Consider the following 23,325-nt stretch of genomic DNA (forward strand, 5'->3'; position numbering starts at 1 on the left):
TTCAGCTTCAGTTGTTCCTGGACTCTACTTAGTGTTGTCCCTAGACTCTACTTTGTGTTGTCCCAACTGTAGCCTTCAGCTTCAGTTGTCCCTAGACTCTACTTTGTGTTGTCCCTAGACTCTACTTAGTGATGTCCCTAGACTCTACTTAGTGTTGTCCCTAGACTCTACTTAGTGTTGTCCCTAGACTCTACTTAGTGCTGTCCCTAGACTCTACTTAGTGTTGTCCCTAGACTCTACTTAGTGCTGACCCAACTGTAGCCTTCAACTTCAGTTGTCCCTAGACTCTACTTAGTGTTGTCCCTAGACTCTACTTAGTGTTGTCCCTAGACTTTACTTAGTGCTGTCCCAACTGTAGCCTTCAACTTCAGTTGTCCCTGGACTCTACTAAGTGTTGTCCCTAGACTCTACTAAGTGTTGTCCTTACTGTTGCCTACAACTTCAAATATTTTTACTGCCTTAAAGTAGTGTATTTAGCATGTTTAGACTCATTAAAATTGTATTAGTCCCTTCAGTTTTAATATGCCAAGAGTAACCAAGTTGGTTTGGTTTTGCCTTACTTTCAACAGTATTTCAGTTACATCATGGCATATCAGCTTAATATGAAAGGAGAGTCCACGTGTGATGACAACCCAAGGATCATAAGTGGATGCTGGCACAACTACCATTACTGAGAAATACCTCTTGCCCTGTTGGGGTAAATTGCAGTATTTGGGTCCCCACTTTGGTGGTTTCCGTAAGGGCAGGTTCACTTGTAAATAAGTGTGCTCACGCTAGCACCCCAAACTCATGGAGGCATTTTTAAGCCAAAAGGGCCCTAAAAATGAGCTGGACATGAAAAATATGATCTAATCCTCAAAGCTGAGAGTTTTACAATAGTAAGTGAAGCTTAATTCGTGTGGTGTCGACTTAGTGTTGTTTATGGGTGGGGCATAAATGATGGAAGACGTCTTATGTCTGATCAAGTGACATTCCTTATATGGATTCGATGAAATCTTCACATCTGGAAAGTCTTTCATTATTTGTCACTTTTCTCAGTAATTTGTATTACACCACAAATATCTGACGGTGTGATTGTGTACAATTTGTACAATTGTGCAGGGATAAGGGATGGCTTTTGGATTGGTTGGTGGATATAGGTGTGTTGGACAGATCGCAGTGGCCTTGCTATAAGTGTGAGAATTAATAGGAGGGACTGCAGTCGGAGTAAGGGATTTGTGTGGCGGTGCAACAAGAAGAGTGTCATTTTAAGATTTCAGTTAAGTGTTATTCCTGGTTTTAGAATTCTAATTTGTTCCTGAGATTCTGAACTTTCTTTTAAGAGGGTTTATAGATTTTGTTAAACTTCAGTTGAAACTTGGTTCTGATCACACTTTGGTTGATTGGTACAATGTTTGTGTATATTAATAATTACAAACTTAATTAATGTTTCTCTAAATAAAATGATGGAAAGTAAGCTAAACAATAAACTGTACTCAGCCTAAATGGATCAGCAGATTCAAACGATTTGTTTGACTGAGTAAGTAATATCTTTTCTATGAATATATATATGCAATCATGAACTAAGTTACTGTAGTGCGATCTATTTCAATCCCCCTTTAACCTACCGTGTTGTCTCAAAAACAATCCTGATCTAAAGACAGTATTCGGCACGATAAAATGGGGCCAACAAATCCTCTCATTTCAACCATAAACAACGAAAAACGGTTTTGATTCAATAACTTCTGTAGAAATGTTCCTTCCATGTTTGGGAACCCAAACACTGCTGTCTACTCTTAAATTATACACACATCAACAAAATAGTTGTTGATAAAGACAATTTATTTAAAAACACATCACATGGTAATGTCATGTATGCAATCACAATTCAAATATAGTTACACTGCACTATGTCAGTATTCATGTCACTAGTTAGTCTACCAGAATCATGAGTGTGATGATGGACATGAGGAAGTTCTGGTATCTGACATCATCCGTGACACTTTATCTCCAGTCATCATGGTTACAACATCCTTCAAATCTCCAGTCATGCCACCATGGACACATTATTTCTAGAGAGTTGCCACATGGCTGATGCATAGCTGATGCAAAGTTAAATCTTAACTCACTCACTTATTATCTCTTATCGCCATGGAGAATTCACCAGGATGCTTTTTATCCCGCCATGCCACCTTGACATGATACCATCTGCATCCACTGATCCTCTGTTGTTCCAATGACTAATATATAGAGTGTCAGTAACCATGCTTGCAGCTATATCAGCCCAAGGGGAACCCCAAGTACTCATGATATTTGTAACGGAGACACATCGATATCTCACTTGCCCATGTCTGGTTCTAGCTGCATTCCATGTCAGTGTTTGGTGAAGTTTTTATCCAAAGCTGCTTTTGTCCTTTGAATGTTGTACTTGTTGCGCTTGAGTCGGTCCTCCACAGTGCTGCTGCTGGCATGCTGAGCCATCAGAGGACTGCAAGACAAACGGGTAAGTCAGTAACTAATGGTGAACAATGTTCATAGACAGCTGAAAGTTTCAGTTTACAGTATTTCACTTCCTCAGTGTACATAGACTCCAGGACTGGGTGTCCCTATGTCTGTGCATCATCGATTCATCATGCACATCGTCTCCTCACAGGCCAGTCAAGGAGCCACCCGGCTCTGTTGCTCACCAGATCCTTCCCGGAATATTATAGGAAAGCAGCAAAACAATAATGTAAAAGGGCAAAGAACAAGTGAAAGAAACAAGAGATGTTTCTACAAAAGAGACATCCTTATAGGATGTTCATTAAATTTTATACATTGATACATGCCTTAGTGGCTGTGTGGTGGGCCAAAAATATATTTTCATCATGATCACCATCTCACTATTGGCAGCCAAGATGGTACTCAAAGGTCAAAGCTGTGTCAAACTCAAATTATGCAAAACATAAGTATTGTATGTTTTTCCACATAGCACATACCATGCACACTTATGTAGAAAAGGTAAACCTAGCAATGGCCAACAATGACATTGTACTATAGCTGCCAAGGTGGCAATGTGTACAATCAGACTGACAATCACAGAGAGTGTCCTGGAGACACCATAAACCAAGAGGTTTAAGCATAGTTGAGATGCTGAAAATGTAGCTAACATATATAATATATATAAACAGATAAACTAAAGGTTTGCAGCAGATGGATGGAAAGATGACAACATTGCACAACACCATAGACTTATATGTCAGACAAGGGAGCTAAATACTAAATACTAAACTGTTGCATGGTTGGACATGACAGGTGGCAGGTAAGTTATAATTCTACTTGAACTTTGCCTCGGGATTACGCAACAAACCTGTGAGACATTTTAGAAGTGTTTGCTGGCTCCTGTCAGAGTACAGAGTACAACAGATCAAGGGGTATCAAGGGTGCTACACATTATGTAAACTGAAATGTTTTCTTACTTAATAAAGTCAGCACTGCTTCCCTTCTTTTTCTGTTCTGCTTCTTCCTTCCTGTCTTCCTCTTGGTATCTCTGCACATTGCTCTTCCTCTGTTCATCCCTCCACCTAGCGTTGTCCATCATCTCCTGCAACCGCCTTTGTCTCTCCTCATCTGTCAGCTTCCTGCAACACAGACAAGCCCTGTAGAATAGGTCTTCAGCAACCCATGCTTGCCGTAAAAGGCGGCTATGCTTGTCGTAAGAGGCAACTAACGGGATCAAGTGATCAGGCTCGCTGACTTGGTTGAAGCATGTCATCATATCTCAATTACGTGGATCAATGCTCATGATATCAATCACTGGATAATCTGGTCCAGACTCGATTATTTACAGACCGCCGTCAATCAACAAACAAACAAATGTACATACTCAACCCTCTGCATACACATACACAGTCAACCCCTGTACAGACAGCCTATGTTAATACAGTCAACACCTGTACAGACAACCTATGTTAATACAGTCAATCCCTGTACAGACAGCCTATGTTAATACAGTCAACACCTGTACAGACAGCCTATGTTAATGCAGTAAACACCTGTACAGACAACTTATGTTAATACAGTCAACACCTGTACAGACAGCCTATGTTAATACAGTCAACATCTGTACAGACAGCCTATGTAAATACAGTCAACACCTGTACAGACAACCTATGTTAATACAGTAAACACCTGTACAGACAACCTATGTTAATACAGTCAACACCTGTACAGACAACCTATGTTAATACAGTCAACACCTGTACAGACAACCTATGTTAATACAGTCAACACCTGTACAGACAGCCTATGTTAATACAGTCAACACCTGTACAGACAGCCTATGTAAATACAGTCAACACCTGTACAGACAACCTATGTTAATACAGTAAATACCTGTACAGACAACCTATGTTAATACAGTCAACACCTGTACAGACAACCTATGTTAATACAGTCAACACCTGTACAGACAACCTATGTTAATACAGTCAACCCCTGTACAGTCAACACCTGTACAGACAACCTATGTTAATACAGTCAACACCTGTACAGACAACCTATGTTAATACAGTCAACCCCTGTACAGTCAACACCTGTACAGACAACCTATGTTAATACAGTCAACACCTGTACAGACAACCTATGTTAATACAGTCAACACCTGTACAGACAACTTATGTTAATACAGTCAACCCCTGTACAGTCAACACCTGTACAGACAGCCTATGTTAATACAGTCAACACCTGTACAGACAACTTATGTTAATACAGTCAACACCTGTACAGACAGCCTATGTTAATACAGTCAACACCTGTACAGTCAACACCTGTACAGACAGCCTATGTTAATACAGTCAACACCTGTACAGACAACTTATGTTAATACAGTCAACACCTGTACAGACAACCTATGTTAATACAGTCAACACCTGTACAGACAACCTATGTTAATACAGTCAACACCTGTGCAGTCAACACCTGTACAGACAACCTATGTTAATACAGTCAACACCTGTACAGACAGCCTATGTTAATACAGTCAACCCCTGTACAGACAGCCTATGTTAATACAGTCAACACCTGTACAGACAGCCTATGTTAATACAGTAAACACCTGTACAGACAACTTATGTTAATACAGTCAACACCTGTACAGACAGCCTATGTTAATACAGTCAACATCTGTACAGACAGCCTATGTTAATACAGTCAACACCTGTACAGACAGCCTATGTTAATACAGTCAACACCTGTACAGACAGCCTATGTTAATATAGTCAACCCCTGTGCAGACAGCCTATGTTAATACAGTCAACACCTGTACAGACAACCTATGTTAATACAGTCAACACCTGTACAGACAACCTATGTTAATACAGTCAACACCTGTACAGACAGCCTATGTTAATACAGTCAACACCTGTACAGACAGCCTATGTAAATACAGTCAACACCTGTACAGACAACCTATGTTAATACAGTAAATACCTGTACAGACAACCTATGTTAATACAGTCAACACCTGTACAGACAACCTATGTTAATACAGTCAACACCTGTACAGACAACCTATGTTAATACAGTCAACCCCTGTACAGTCAACACCTGTACAGACAACCTATGTTAATACAGTCAACACCTGTACAGACAACCTATGTTAATACAGTCAACCCCTGTACAGTCAACACCTGTACAGACAACCTATGTTAATACAGTCAACACCTGTACAGACAACCTATGTTAATACAGTCAACACCTGTACAGACAACTTATGTTAATACAGTCAACCCCTGTACAGTCAACACCTGTACAGACAGCCTATGTTAATACAGTCAACACCTGTACAGACAACTTATGTTAATACAGTCAACACCTGTACAGACAGCCTATGTTAATACAGTCAACACCTGTACAGTCAACACCTGTACAGACAGCCTATGTTAATACAGTCAACACCTGTACAGACAACTTATGTTAATACAGTCAACACCTATACAGACAACCTATGTTAATACAGTCAACACCTGTACAGACAACCTATGTTAATACAGTCAACACCTGTACAGTCAACACCTGTACAGACAACCTATGTTAATACAGTCAACACCTGTACAGACAACCTATGTTAATACAGTCAACCCCTGTACAGTCAACACCTGTACAGACAACCTATGTTAATACAGTCAACACCTGTACAGACAGCCTATGTTAATACAGTCAACATCTGTACAGACAGCCTATGTTAATACAGTCAACACCTGTACAGACAGCCTATGTTAATACAGTCAACACCTGTACAGACAGCCTATGTTAATATAGTCAACCCCTGTGCAGACAGCCTATGTTAATACAGTCAACACCTGTACAGACAACCTATGTTAATACAGTCAACACCTGTACAGTCAACACCTGTACAGACAACCTATGTTAATACAGTCAACACCTGTACAGACAACCTATGTTAATACAGTCAACACCTGTACAGACAACCTATGTTAATGCAGTCAACACCTGTACAGACAGCCTATGTTAATACAGTCAACACCTGTACAGACAGCCTATGTTAATACAGTCAACACCTGTACAGACAGCCTATGTTAATACAGTCAACACCTGTACAGACAGCCTATGTTAATACAGTCAACACCTGTACAGACAACCTATGTTAATACAGTAAACACCTGTACAGACAACCTATGTTAATACAGTCAACACCTGTACAGACAACCTATGTTAATACAGTCAACACCTGTACAGACAACCTATGTTAATACAGTCAACCCCTGTACAGTCAACACCTGTACAGACAACCTATGTTAATACAGTCAACACCTGTACAGACAACCTATGTTAATACAGTCAACCCCTGTACAGTCAACACCTGTACAGACAACCTATGTTAATACAGTCAACACCTGTACAGACAACCTATGTTAATACAGTCAACACCTGTACAGACAACCTATGTTAATACAGTCAACCCCTGTACAGTCAACACCTGTACAGACAGCCTATGTTAATACAGTCAACACCTGTACAGACAACTTATGTTAATACAGTCAACACCTGTACAGACAACCTATGTTAATACAGTCAACACCTGTACAGACAACCTATGTTAATACAGTCAACACCTGTACAGTCAACACCTGTACAGACAGCCTATGTTAATACAGTCAACACCTGTACAGACAACTTATGTTAATACAGTCAACACCTGTACAGACAACCTATGTTAATACAGTCAACACCTGTACAGACAACCTATGTTAATACAGTCAACACCTGTACAGACAACCTATGTTAATACAGTCAACACCTGTACAGACAACCTATGTTAATACAGTCAACACCTGTACAGTCAACACCTGTACAGACAGCCTATGTTAATACAGTCAACACCTGTACAGACAACTTATGTTAATACAGTCAACACCTGTACAGACAACCTATGTTAATACAGTCAACACCTGTACAGACAACCTATGTTAATACAGTCAACACCTGTACAGTCAACACCTGTACAGACAGCCTATGTTAATACAGTCAACACCTGTACAGACAACTTATGTTAATACAGTCAACACCTGTACAGACAGCCTATGTTAATACAGTCAACACCTGTACAGACAGCCTATGTTAATACAGTCAACACCTGTACAGACAGCCTATGTTAATACAGTCAACACCTGTACAGACAGCCTTTGTTAATACAGTCAACACCTGTACAGACAACCTATGTTAATACAGTAAACACCTGTACAGACAACCTATGTTAATACAGTCAACACCTGTACAGACAACCTATGTAAATACAGTCAACACCTGTACAGACAACCTATGTTAATACAGTCAACCCCTGTACAGTCAACACCTGTACAGACAACCTATGTTAATACAGTCAACACCTGTACAGACAACCTATGTTAATACAGTCAACCCCTGTACAGTCAACACCTGTACAGACAACCTATGTTAATACAGTCAACACCTGTACAGACAACCTATGTTAATACAGTCAACACCTGTACAGACAACCTATGTTAATACAGTCAACCCCTGTACAGTCAACACCTGTACTGACAGCCTATGTTAATACAGTCAACACCTGTACAGACAACTTATGTTAATACAGTCAACACCTGTACAGACAACCTATGTTAATACAGTCAACACCTGTACAGACAACCTATGTTAATACAGTCAACACCTGTACAGTCAACACCTGTACAGACAGCCTATGTTAATACAGTCAACACCTGTACAGACAACTTATGTTAATACAGTCAACACCTGTACAGACAACCTATGTTAATACAGTCAACACCTGTACAGACAACCTATGTTAATACAGTCAACACCTGTACAGACAACCTATGTTAATACAGTCAACACCTGTACAGACAACCTATGTTAATAGTCAACACCTGTACAGACAGCCTATGTTAATACAGTCAACACCTGTACAGACAACTTATGTTAATACAGTCAACACCTGTACAGACAACCTATGTTAATACAGTCAACACCTGTACAGACAACCTATGTTAATACAGTCAACACCTGTACAGTCAACACCTGTACAGACAGCCTATGTTAATACAGTCAACACCTGTACAGACAACTTATGTTAATACAGTCAACACCTGTACAGACAGCCTATGTTAATACAGTCAACACCTGTACAGACAACCTATGTTAATACAGTCAACACCTGTACAGACAACCTATGTTAATACAGTCAACACCTGTACAGTCAACACCTGTACAGACAACCTATGTTAATACAGTCAACACCTGTACAGACAACTTATGTTAATACAGTCAACACCTGTACAGACAGCCTATGTTAATACAGTCAACACCTGTACAGTCAACACCTGTACAGACAGCCTATGTTAATACAGTCAACACCTGTACAGACAACTTATGTTAATACAGTCAACACCTGTACAGACAACCTATGTTAATACAGTCAACACCTGTACAGACAACCTATGTTAATACAGTCAACACCTGTACAGTCAACACCTGTACAGACAACCTATGTTAATACAGTCAACACCTGTACAGACAGCCTATGTTAATACAGTCAACCCCTGTACAGACAGCCTATGTTAATACAGTCAACACCTGTACAGACAGCCTATGTTAATACAGTAAACACCTGTACAGACAACTTATGTTAATACAGTCAACACCTGTACAGACAGCCTATGTTAATACAGTCAACATCTGTACAGACAGCCTATGTTAATACAGTCAACACCTGTACAGACAGCCTATGTTAATACAGTCAACACCTGTACAGACAGCCTATGTTAATATAGTCAACCCCTGTGCAGACAGCCTATGTTAATACAGTCAACACCTGTACAGACAACCTATGTTAATACAGTCAACACCTGTACAGTCAACACCTGTACAGACAACCTATGTTAATACAGTCAACACCTGTACAGACAACCTATGTTAATACAGTCAACACCTGTACAGACAACCTATGTTAATGCAGTCAACACCTGTACAGACAGCCTATGTTAATACAGTCAACACCTGTACAGACAGCCTATGTTAATACAGTCAACACCTGTACAGACAGCCTATGTTAATACAGTCAACACCTGTACAGACAGCCTATGTTAATACAGTCAACACCTGTACAGACAACCTATGTTAATACAGTAAACACCTGTACAGACAACCTATGTTAATACAGTCAACACCTGTACAGACAACCTATGTTAATACAGTCAACACCTGTACAGACAACCTATGTTAATACAGTCAACCCCTGTACAGTCAACACCTGTACAGACAACCTATGTTAATACAGTCAACACCTGTACAGACAACCTATGTTAATACAGTCAACCCCTGTACAGTCAACACCTGTACAGACAACCTATGTTAATACAGTCAACACCTGTACAGACAACCTATGTTAATACAGTCAACACCTGTACAGACAACCTATGTTAATACAGTCAACCCCTGTACAGTCAACACCTGTACAGACAGCCTATGTTAATACAGTCAACACCTGTACAGACAACTTATGTTAATACAGTCAACACCTGTACAGACAACCTATGTTAATACAGTCAACACCTGTACAGACAACCTATGTTAATACAGTCAACACCTGTACAGTCAACACCTGTACAGACAGCCTATGTTAATACAGTCAACACCTGTACAGACAACTTATGTTAATACAGTCAACACCTGTACAGACAACCTATGTTAATACAGTCAACACCTGTACAGACAACCTATGTTAATACAGTCAACACCTGTACAGACAACCTATGTTAATACAGTCAACACCTGTACAGACAACCTATGTTAATACAGTCAACACCTGTACAGTCAACACCTGTACAGACAGCCTATGTTAATACAGTCAACACCTGTACAGACAACTTATGTTAATACAGTCAACACCTGTACAGACAACCTATGTTAATACAGTCAACACCTGTACAGACAACCTATGTTAATACAGTCAACACCTGTACAGTCAACACCTGTACAGACAGCCTATGTTAATACAGTCAACACCTGTACAGACAACTTATGTTAATACAGTCAACACCTGTACAGACAGCCTATGTTAATACAGTCAACACCTGTACAGACAGCCTATGTTAATACAGTCAACACCTGTACAGACAACCTATGTTAATACAGTCAACACCTGTACAGACAACCTATGTTAATACAGTCAACACCTGTACAGTCAACACCTGTACAGACAGCCTATGTTAATACAGTCAACACCTGTACAGACAACTTATGTTAATACAGTCAACACCTGTACAGACAACCTATGTTAATACAGTCAACACCTGTACAGACAACCTATGTTAATACAGTCAACACCTGTACAGACAACCTATGTTAATACAGTCAACACCTGTACAGACAACCTATGTTAATACAGTCAACACCTGTACAGTCAACACCTGTACAGACAGCCTATGTTAATACAGTCAACACCTGTACAGACAACTTATGTTAATACAGTCAACACCTGTACAGACAACCTATGTTAATACAGTCAACACCTGTACAGACAACCTATGTTAATACAGTCAACACCTGTACAGTCAACACCTGTACAGACAGCCTATGTTAATACAGTCAACACCTGTACAGACAACTTATGTTAATACAGTCAACACCTGTACAGACAGCCTATGTTAATACAGTCAACACCTGTACAGACAGCCTATGTTAATACAGTCAACACCTGTACAGACAGCCTATGTTAATACAGTCAACACCTGTACAGACAGCCTATGTTAATACAGTCAACACCTGTACAGACAACCTATGTTAATACAGTAAACACCTGTACAGACAACCTATGTTAATACAGTCAACACCTGTACAGACAACCTATGTTAATACAGTCAACACCTGTACAGACAACCTATGTTAATACAGTCAACCCCTGTACAGTCAACACCTGTACAGACAACCTATGTTAATACAGTCAACACCTGTACAGACAACCTATGTTAATACAGTCAACCCCTGTACAGTCAACACCTGTACAGACAACCTATGTTAATACAGTCAACACCTGTACAGACAACCTATGTTAATACAGTCAACACCTGTACAGACAACCTATGTTAATACAGTCAACCCCTGTACAGTCAACACCTGTACAGACAGCCTATGTTAATACAGTCAACACCTGTACAGACAACTTATGTTAATACAGTCAACACCTGTACAGACAACCTATGTTAATACAGTCAACACCTGTACAGACAACCTATGTTAATACAGTCAACACCTGTACAGTCAACACCTGTACAGACAGCCTATGTTAATACAGTCAACACCTGTACAGACAACTTATGTTAATACAGTCAACACCTGTACAGACAACCTATGTTAATACAGTCAACACCTGTACAGACAACCTATGTTAATACAGTCAACACCTGTACAGACAACCTATGTTAATACAGTCAACACCTGTACAGACAACCTATGTTAATAGTCAACACCTGTACAGACAGCCTATGTTAATACAGTCAACACCTGTACAGACAACTTATGTTAATACAGTCAACACCTGTACAGTCAACACCTGTACAGACAGCCTATGTTAATACAGTCAACACCTGTACAGACAACTTATGTTAATACAGTCAACACCTGTACAGACAACCTATGTTAATACAGTCAACACCTGTACAGACAACCTATGTTAATACAGTCAACACCTGTACAGTCAACACCTGTACAGACAGCCTATGTTAATACAGTCAACACCTGTACAGACAACTTATGTTAATACAGTCAACACCTGTACAGACAGCCTATGTTAATACAGTCAACACCTGTACAGACAGCCTATGTTAATACAGTCAACACCTGTACAGACAGCCTATGTTAATACAGTCAACACCTGTACAGACAGCCTATGTTAATACAGTCAACACCTGTACAGACAACCTATGTTAATACAGTCAACACCTGTACAGACAACCTATGTTAATACAGTCAACACCTGTACAGACAACCTATGTTAATACAGTCAACACCTGTACAGACAACCTATGTTAATACAGTCAACACCTGTACAGACAACCTATGTTAATACAGTCAACCCCTGTACAGTCAACACCTGTACAGACAACCTATGTTAATACAGTCAACACCTGTACAGACAACCTATGTTAATACAGTCAACACCTGTACAGACAACCTATGTTAATACAGTCAACCCCTGTACAGTCAACACCTGTACAGACAGCCTATGTTAATACAGTCAACACCTGTACAGACAACTTATGTTAATACAGTCAACACCTGTACAGACAACCTATGTTAATACAGTCAACACCTGTACAGACAACCTATGTTAATACAGTCAACACCTGTACAGTCAACACCTGTACAGACAGCCTATGTTAATACAGTCAACACCTGTACAGACAACTTATGTTAATACAGTCAACACCTGTACAGACAACCTATGTTAATACAGTCAACACCTGTACAGACAACCTATGTTAATACAGTCAACACCTGTACAGACAACCTATGTTAATACAGTCAACACCTGTACAGACAACCTATGTTAATAGTCAACACCTGTACAGACAGCCTATGTTAATACAGTCAACACCTGTACAGACAACTTATGTTAATACAGTCAACACCTGTACAGACAACCTATGTTAATACAGTCAACACCTGTACAGACAACCTATGTTAATACAGTCAACACCTGTACAGTCAACACCTGTACAGACAGCCTATGTTAATACAGTCAACACCTGTACAGACAACTTATGTTAATACAGTCAACACCTGTACAGACAGCCTATGTTAATACAGTCAACACCTGTACAGACAACCTATGTTAATACAGTCAACACCTGTACAGACAACCTATGTTAATACAGTCAACACCTGTACAGTCAACACCTGTACAGACAACCTATGTTAATACAGTCAACACTTGTACAGACAACTTATGTTGATACAGTCAACACCTGTACAGACAACCTATGTTAATACAGTCAACACCTGTACAGACAACCTATGTTAATACAGTCAACACCTGTACAGACAACCTATGTTAATACAGTCAACACCTGTACAGACAGCCTATGTTAATACAGTCAACACCTGTACAGACAGCCTATGTTAATACAGTCAACACCTGTACAGACAGCCTATGTTAATACAGTCAACACCTGTACAGACAGCCTATGTTAATACAGTCAACACCTGTACAGACAGCCTATGTTAATACAGTCAACACCTGTACAGACAACCTATGTTAATACAGTCAACACATGTACAGACAACCTATGTTAATACAGTCAACACCTGTACAGACAACCTATGTTAATACAGTCAACCCCTGTACAGTCAACACCTGTACAGACAGCCTATGTTATTACAGTCAACACCTGTACAGACAACTTATGTTAATACAGTCAACACCTGTACAGACAACCTATGTTAATACAGTCAACACCTGTACAGACAACCTATGTTAATACAGTCAACACCTGTACAGACAACCTATGTTAATACAGTCAACACCTGTACAGACAGCCTATGTTAATACAGTCAACCCCTGTACAGACAGCCTATGTTAATACAGTCAACCGATGTACAGTCAACACCTGTACAGACAACCTATGTTAATACAGTCAACACCTGTATAGACAACCTATGTTAATACAGTCAACACTTGTACAGACAACCTATGTTAATACAGTCAACACCTGTACAGACAGCCTATGTTAATACAGTCAACACCTGTACAGACAGCCTATGTTAATACAGTCAACACCTGTACAGACAACCTATGTTAATACAGTCAACACCTGTACAGACAACTTATGTTAATACAGTCAACACCTGTACAGACAGCCTATGTTAATACAGTCAACACCTGTACAGTCAACACCTGTACAGACAACCTATGTTAATACAGTCAACACCTGTACAGACAACTTATGTTAATACAGTCAACCCCTGTACAGACAGCCTATGTTAATACAGTCAACACCTGTACAGTCAACACCTGTACAGACAACCTATGTTAATACAGTCAACACCTGTACAGACAACCTATGTTAATACAGTAAACACCTGTACAGACAGCCTATGTTAATACAGTCAACACCTGTGCAGACAGCCTATGTTAATACAGTCAACACCTGTACAGACAACCTATGTTAATACAGTCAACACCTGTACAGACAACCTATGTTAATACAGTAAACACCTGTACAGACAACTTATGTTAATACAGTCAACACCTGTACAGACAACTTATGTTAATATAGTCAAACATAGTTTACAGACAACCCCAGTTCAGAAAACCCCAGTAGATACACAATTAACCCCTGTTAATACAGTCAACCACTATAAATACACAGTTAACACCTGTTAATACAGTCAGCCTCTATTGATACAGTCCACCTTCTGTACACAGTCCACCCATGTTTATAGTCAACCCACTGTACAGCCACTGTACAGTCAGTAACCAAATGCTGTGTGTTTACCAAGATGTTTACAAGCATAAAGGTTCAACTGTTTGTGTCAAACCTTCTCGGTGGTGATGGGGACCGCTTCTTCCCCAGATGCCTTTTTCTTTGAGGAGAGGGACTGCTTGCCTGGTGATTCTTTCTTTGCAAATGATTGCCATACTTCCTTCTTGGAGACCTACTCCTAGACCTCGTTTTGTGTTTCCTTTGTGGAGAAGGACTCCTGTGTTTGTGTGAAGGCTTTCTGTAAGAGGGGGAGGGAGGCTGACCCCGGGACTTACCCCCATGGGTTTTGTGTCTGACAGGTGATAGCGAGTCCTTTCTCTGACGACCCACTGCTGGGGACCTTGATCGGTGATTCACAGTTTTCTGTATAAATCATAAACAATACACAGGCACCAAGTTACCATGATCATACACATTGTGACAATTATGAGGAGATGCACTTTGAAAAGATTAACTGTGGCAATAAAGAGCATCTACCTGCCATAAATAATGACAGCTTGAAGCATTGCTCAAAGTGAATGGTATTACTGAGTTGGATGATGAACATTTTCACTGATGTGATACTTGATTGACATACACAGACAAGCTGAACAGTACATAAAATAAAGCAACAATGATTTTTAGCTCACGTGCATCTTTCTTAAATATTTAAAACATTACGTTTGAAGGTCACAAAAATGGGGGTAAACTGGAATAAACAAAAGTAAACATAGATTAGGCCAGACTTATTCAGTTGTTTGTTTCACAGATCTGCCTGGCACTTTTACACACTACAAATAGAGCCAAAACACTCACTAGAATATATCTGACTATGATATTAGATCAGAAGGTCATTAAGTGTAAAGAAGACTCCTCTTAGAATGTTAATTATATTACACAATTGTAAAATCATAAATGGCTATGCAGAGGTCAAAACTACATGTTTATCGTGACTATCATGGCAATATTGGCAGCCATAGCATTACATAAAAGTGAAACAATAGTTTTCATTGTTCAATAAATCAAAGAATACTACCTCTTTTACATCATAGCCATAATCCTTTATTTCGGCTGTCATCACACCATAAACAATCTTCATATATCCAACAGAAGTCCTCTTCACTGTCAATTATCCATAATTAGTAGTTGAGATACTTCGAGTGCCTCCCCGCCTTTAGCCCCTTGTGCATGTGAGGGAGTCAGGAAGTCTTCACTTATTTCCAACATCAACAATCAAGGGATTGGTGGGTTGTGGCATCTCGTAATATCCTGGATAGTTACATACTGAAACTGACGCAAACTCCATGACTCCAAAACAAAATGGGTGTTTTTGCTTTAAATCCAGTACTTACAGGATACCTAGTTGTTCCATACAAAACCATTCTATTTGTTTGACCAAAATGAGGTATACATAATCCTGAAAAATTCTCAAAAGGCCGAGGGTCGAGAGCATGAAGTTCAGAGACTCTGGCCATGGCCATGGTTAAAATGAAGGCTGTTTTCTTTGTATTCTGTAACAACATGGCCGATCCCAAATGGTTAAAACGACTTCTCCAGGAGAGGGGACAGAACAACTGTGCGGGGTTTTAATAACCTCCAACAGAGAAGCTCTTACAAACAAGGAGAGTATGATCTACAATAGATAGCCTGTCATGCTGGAGAACCAATGTTAGGGCAGAGCGATATCCTTTAAAGGTGATCCATAGATACAGTTACAGGTCCCACAACTATCCTCGTCTACTTCACCGCTAACAGAACTTGCACCTTCTGTTGTCATAGATGGCGGACAAGTATGGTCTCCAAGAACAAGCAACCGCCAGTGAAGCAGATCTGGTGTAGCCGGAAGACTGTATTTTCTGCAAGATAGCTTTTAAGCATGAAGGTGAAGGGAGTGTACGCTTCCATACATGATGTCTGATCTTGGTTGGATGAGGAGATCTCGGTGCTCCATTAGTCTGAGGGCTTCATCCAGGAGTAACGGAAACAGTTTGGGTAACAATGGGCAGGCTGTCCATACTGGCGTTATGAGAATGATTGTGCAGTCTGTATCCTCGATCTTCCAAATAACTCCTATAGAAGCCAAGAGGGAAAGGCAAATGCGAAGATACTGTCCAATCCATGAACAATGCATGCAAAGAATTTGTATAGTGTGACGACAGCCAAAATACAGGATTTCTGGCAATTAGGCTAAAACAAATAATAGTCTTGGTTCTCAGGCACTGCAACATCATCATAAAGTTCACCACAGGTTTCAATTTTAATTTCCATTTTTTAAAAATAGACAAAAAATCCTTAAATATTCCAAATCCTACACTACCAAATATTGTATTAAAGTATTTTACTCATCAAGGAAAACATTTATGTAGGGAGGCCCTTTCCCAGGTAGATTGTACACAACTCTTTATGAGGTTACATACTAGTTTCAACAATCCCTAGTTTTCACTGTGAATGCAATATGTGAAGCTGTGATCATTCATGTAGTCAGCATCAAAGGCTTTGTAGTTTCATAGAGATGTCAAAAATACAATAACACTTTGAAAGGTGAGTGCATTAAGGTCAAATGGTGTAGTGGGATCAAGAAACTAAATTTGCCACAAACTGCATTGTAATTTATTCCACATACCACATGATGGTGCAATAGCAAAGTTCTTAATGAATCATGTATGGTTCGTAAATTAATGGGAAAATTTCAATATGTCTGCCATGTCAAAAATATTGACTAAAGATGGACAGATGACAGACAATGCATCATGACATTAATTCACTTGACTTTGACTTTACATCAGGTAAGCCAAAAATCTGTAAAGGAAAATAATTGAATCTAGTAACCCTTCATCTGCAAAAGTTTCAGTTACACTGACATTTTGACAATGTTTGTTTTCATTCCCTACTCCAGCAACGATTTCACCGAAAGCAGATGGACAGTATTTGTGCCACAAAAAGATGGGTGTATAGAATACACAAAGAAAATATAATAACGGGAAAAGGCAAATATTGAGTCAATGATTTTTATTTGGCTCAAAAGTGAGTGAGTGAGTGAGTGAGTTTGGTTTTACGCCGCTTTTAGCAATATTCCAGCAATATCACGGCGGGGGACACCAGAAATTGGCTTCACACATTGTACCCATGTCAGGAATCAAACCTGGGTCTTCTGCGTGACGAGCGAACGCTTTAACTACTAGGCTACCCGACCGCCCCTTTTGGTTCAAAGAGAGATGTTTATTCTTTTATCGTTTTTGCTTTTGAGTAGTTTGGAAAATTTGATGTTATTTTATCTAAATTTGCATTACGAAATAATGAAGGAAGACGGTACTCCATTCTAAAGTGCGACATATATGCCCCGTATGTGGAACTGGGACTGAGGATGAATATCACTTTGTTCTGTTATGTCCATCTGCATCTACGTGATCTGTGTACGTATATTCCTCACTTTTCATCTCCACACTTCATAAATGCTGATTACTGTGAAAATCTAAAGACAATACTGTAGTGAAATGTTTAAGTTTGTATATATGCGACCTGTTCCAAGCAAGGGACCACATGTTGTTAACACTAATGCCAAGGAAGACATTTTTTGAGTGCTTCATTTGAAATTTTGAGGTTTTTAGTCAATGGGGTCCTTCAAACATTACTGTTCCTAACCATAATGTTAAGGGATGAAACAAAGATGCCTTTTTATTGTTATTTTGTGAAAACATGCACAAGGAGAAAGGATCCACAAGTCACAGGTTAAAATTTTGACACTCTCTCAAGATTTCTTCGAAACAAAATTGTAAGATTTAAATAAAAAAAAAAAATTGTTATTTATATGAATATGGGATTGCATTTCATCATTTCAGTCATTTGAAATGGATTTAGTTGTTAGTGTATGTATACAAAGACTGTACACAATGGTTTTGGTCACAGCGAAGATGCTGACATGTGTCATGGTAAGTTCTATATTGCTGGCACAGAATTTAATTTTTCTTCTCAGTGTATGTGTTTTTGACAACATCTAGCACACATATATTCAATTTTACGTGAAACTATTTAGTACTGAATTAAAGAAATGAAGAATCATAAAACAGTGTAATCATTTATTAACAAAAAGATGCCACAAGACCACAAGTTGGTTTTAGAGTATGTTACACATAATAAAAAGAGCCAGATGGCACATTACACTTAAAATGTTTTACACTGTTATAGTGGTAAAGTGAACACGAAGATGTAATAGCCAATAATCTTTTCACAGTTTAGGAAACAGGTGGAAATCACTTGGTGCCAGGTCTGGCGAGTATGGAGGCCGATGAAGCTCTTCGAATCTACATTGTCTCACAGCAGCCTTTGCAAGTCGAGAGGTTGCTTTTCTTTGATAGAATCTCTCAGGCGATGAAGCAAATCAGCATAGTAGCCACTGATAATCATCTTTTGACTTTCTAGTAATCAACAATGATCACACCCTTTGCATTCCAGAATACAGTGGCCATAACTTTCTTCATTGATCTTAAAGACTTGAATTTCTTTGGTGCCGGGGAAGTGGAATGGTGCCATTCCATGGAATGACGTTTTGATGTCTGGTAGACCCATCCTCCTAAATTAGCACTAAATTTTGTCTGGCAACGTCAGTTCTTTTGTCCTTAAAATCAGAATTTAGAAACTTGGGCACCTAATGAGCAAATATCGTATTCATTTGAAAATGGTCATGAATAATACAGTAGTTTCAATGGATCCATGGCCTAGACCTGTGTCTTCCCCAAGTTCAGCAATGGTAATACGTCTGTCTGACAGTATAAGTTTTTCTATCTCCTTGATTGAATCTTCATTGATTGAAGTTGAGGGATGTCCAGATCTCAGGTCATCATCAAGGCCTGTTTCTCCCAGCCTTAAACATAGCTACCCAGCGTTTAACAGTGGAATAGCTAGGGCATACCCACAGCTTTTATCCATACACTTGTGACATGCAGTCATGAATTTCTTGGGGAGTACATTTCTCTAAAGTAATAAACTTGATGATTGCTCGGTACTCATTCTGGTCAATTTCTGTGTCCATTTGGACCCCTATCACGTTCAACAGGCTGTCACTAATATACAAACGGCCTCAACAGACCAAATACAGTTGAACTATTCAAACAATGTACAACATTGACTAGTTCACTTTGTTAAGGGCCATAGTTGAAAGTTGGGCTGAGGCTGAGAACTTTTTGACCAGCCCTCATTTTCAAGTTATTTAGTTTACATAATCACATTTCAAGACATCATGTTTCCTTTTTAAGAATAAAACAAAACATCCAACTTCATCTTTTTTCCTTGTCTTACACCCTTGCTTAATTTAAGTTACAAAAATATAGTGAAATATTTTAATTTTCTTTTTTTGATAAAACTTATTTTCTATAGTCGACGACATTTGGTCCCTTTCTATGGAACCGGTCACATGTATATATATGTATATCATGCTTACAAGGGCAATGAAATGTTGCCTGTGAATTAAATTTTCATTTGTGCATATGCAGATATCTGTGAGCTTTCAGTGATAGTGAGCTGAAACAAAATGTCAAATATTCATGAGAACATCATTTGTAAGAACAAAGAACATACAATTAAACCATATGCTTTTGAAGGTCTTGAGTCCTCCTCCTCTGAAGGACTACTTCTCTGGTGTCGAGACTGTCTGGGGGGAGGGTTGTTTGCATCAGAAGAGGGACTGCGTCTCCTGTGTCTTGGTGGAGGGTCATTAGAGTCAGAACTGGAGCTACGCTGGTGTTTGTTGTGTTTACCAGACTTTGTGCGTGGTAGCTGTGCTGACTGAGAGTGTTGATGCTGTTTTTGACTCAGTATTGACAAATATTGCTGTACAAGATCTTCCTCATCAGAACCACCATGTCGGTGTTTGTGTTTGTGTTTCTTCTTCTTTTTCTTTTCCTTCTTCTGTTGAGCTACCTACACACCAAAGGGACAAAAAACACAACTCTTTGGTCTCATCATGACAACATATATGACAACGGCAACATATCTCAGCATCACATTGGCAGTATGTATTACATATGATCAAACCTGTAGCTTGACCAATGGCCTTATCTGGTCATACTGTCCCACCTGTGGCTAGACATGAGGTCAGATATGTGGTCATGGGAATGTAAAGGCCGTCTGTATCCCATGGACATTAATGAAGCAGCCAGCCACTGGTTTGCCTGGCCCTGATTATCTACAGCTAGGAGCTATTGCACATTTTCATTATGTAGCAAAATCAGAAGTATGCAATAGTTTCCTGCATCTATTTAACAATACTAAGGTAATTGTTCATTTGTCTGGTATCGAACCGTGGGAAATAGCATCATGCAATTGTTCCCTGTTTCAGACAAGATACATTATCAATAAAATATTTGGTGTACTTCACAAGCTTTGAAATTGTTTGGAAAACTAAGGGGTATCAAAATGTCTTTAATGTAGACTCTGGGGGAGTTTATGAAGGCCAGCGCAAAATCAGCATTGGACTAAAAAAAACTATACTGTAGCATCTGTTTCCTTGTTGTCCAATGCTGCACTCAGCAATATTCCTGCTATGTTACAGCCATCATTGAATAGATAGATTTTCATATGAATAAATGAATTAAAAAACAGAATGTATGTGGCCTAACATTGGGCCTCCTGACTTGTGTACAAAGCACTTTGATCAATTCACCACTCATAGACAATGATAGCACTGATAGAACATTAACTTTATTTACTTACCATCTTCTGCAATTCTTTCATCTTAACAGGATTGTTGAGAATTTTACGTTTTGATTCCTCTTCACGTTTCCTGTAAGAGATTATCATCTTAATAAACAAAGCTTATCTTGTGAAGCAGATTGTGAAAGAGTTGTACTATTCTGGACACTGCTGGAAACAGTGTATACATGTTGTATAGGCTGATACACTTGCACCTCTCCTGGTGCATTTATCTAAATTTTCCATTTAGTATGATGATCATGTATCACATCTTCCCTTGGCAAGGGCGTTTACTGATCAGAAAAGTCCAATTTCCACCCTGGATTTTGGAGTTATGTTTTGTACGGACTAACGAATCTACGATAGTACAATAAAAATCGTTTAACGGAATGTTTGTAAACAACATGGCAACTACAGTGCAGATTTCATTCAAGTACAGGATTTGCATAGCATGTGTTCGGTTAAATGGGCGTTTTCAAATATTTTCATGTTTTTAATGAAGGTGCTCAAGTCATTTGAGCACTTCACGAGGTAAGACCTGTTTAATTACAATATACCTTTTGATTATCGATCAGATCACCATGACTGGGCGTCGCCATTTGGTATGAAGCAAATGCAAGGGATATAATGGTGGAATCTGATTGGTCATTCGGAAGGCCATGAAGGGACATGCAGTCGAACCGCGTTGTGTTAAACTTAAACGAATTCCCGGTTCTCTCGAATCCACTTTCCGGTCCCTGTGAATTCCTTCAATATTTATTATCATTTATACTCATATAATTGGAACTGGATGTGTCAAATTCCTGGTTGTCTCGAACTCATTTAGCAGTCCCAAGTATCCAAATTAAGTATAAACTTCCCCTGATGACTCGAACAGTTCAAAATAGAAAATAACATCCCCACAGCCACACTCGTCAAACTTCAAGTCACTTCTCACACAATTAACTGACCTGACTGCCATTGATGCAGTCACATCAAAGGCAGTATAGCTTCTAACAACATGATATCATCCAATCAAGCCTAGTTAACAAGCACACCTCACATTACTGGTCCAAGCTGATTACTGAATACACATCGCCAGCAAAATACTTAAGTGTTCTCTCACATGCCGTGCCAATGACACATGAAAATTGAGAGATGAATAAAATGGATTAAGATTATGTTAGTGAATTTTTAAACTTATCCTATCTCACACTTTGCATTTCTCCCTTCTTCTTCGATCCTATGTGGGAATGTGCTTGAATCATGTTTCCAGCTTCTAAAACTAAAAATAGCCATCCAAGCCGCCCTGCATCTCCACGGCTACATCCAAAAGCTAGGTTAATTACGTGCCTTTGCGCACACAGTGCCTGCTTGAACTGACCACGTGTGCGCCTCTACCAATTCATTCTCTTCCTCATCGCCACTGTGTGGCGACGTGTTTGGAACATCACAGAAAACTATTGTCCTTCGCAAGTTTCGAGTATCCTAAAATAATATGTGAAAGAAGGACAATCAACGTCCTGCTTGTAAGGAATGCAGACGTACTTATTCCACATCGGATCCCCACTCATTATGTTGTAACCAGTGCACCGTGGGTTCCCGATGTGCGGAATGTCTAACTCAGCTTTAATGTTTACCTGCAACGTTGTCGTCGTATTGCCGTTCCAAAGTAGGA

General features: G+C 39.3%; 1 protein-coding gene across 1 annotated transcript in view; it reads right to left on the reverse strand.

Annotated features, from left to right (window-relative positions):
* Positions 1 to 1,803: 1,803 nt before the first annotated feature.
* The window catches only part of LOC124149541 (pre-mRNA-splicing factor CWC25 homolog), a 34,550-nt gene continuing 13,028 nt past the window's right edge, over positions 1,804 to 23,325 (reverse strand). The window contains exons 4-8 of the mRNA XM_046521215.2: positions 21,690 to 21,759; positions 20,556 to 20,897; positions 15,058 to 15,365; positions 3,438 to 3,599; positions 1,804 to 2,467 (exon numbers count right to left, since the gene is read on the reverse strand). Coding sequence (XP_046377171.2) covers positions 2,353 to 2,467; positions 3,438 to 3,599; positions 15,058 to 15,365; positions 20,556 to 20,897; positions 21,690 to 21,759 — 997 coding nt within the window. The 3' untranslated portion in view covers positions 1,804 to 2,352. The remainder of the gene's footprint in view (positions 2,468 to 3,437; positions 3,600 to 15,057; positions 15,366 to 20,555; positions 20,898 to 21,689; positions 21,760 to 23,325) is intronic.

The sequence above is a fragment of the Haliotis rufescens genome, unplaced genomic scaffold (assembly GCF_023055435.1).
Source record: "Haliotis rufescens isolate VD_foot unplaced genomic scaffold, xgHalRufe1.0.p SCAF_4, whole genome shotgun sequence".
Classification (NCBI taxonomy): Eukaryota; Metazoa; Mollusca; class Gastropoda; order Lepetellida; family Haliotidae; genus Haliotis; species Haliotis rufescens.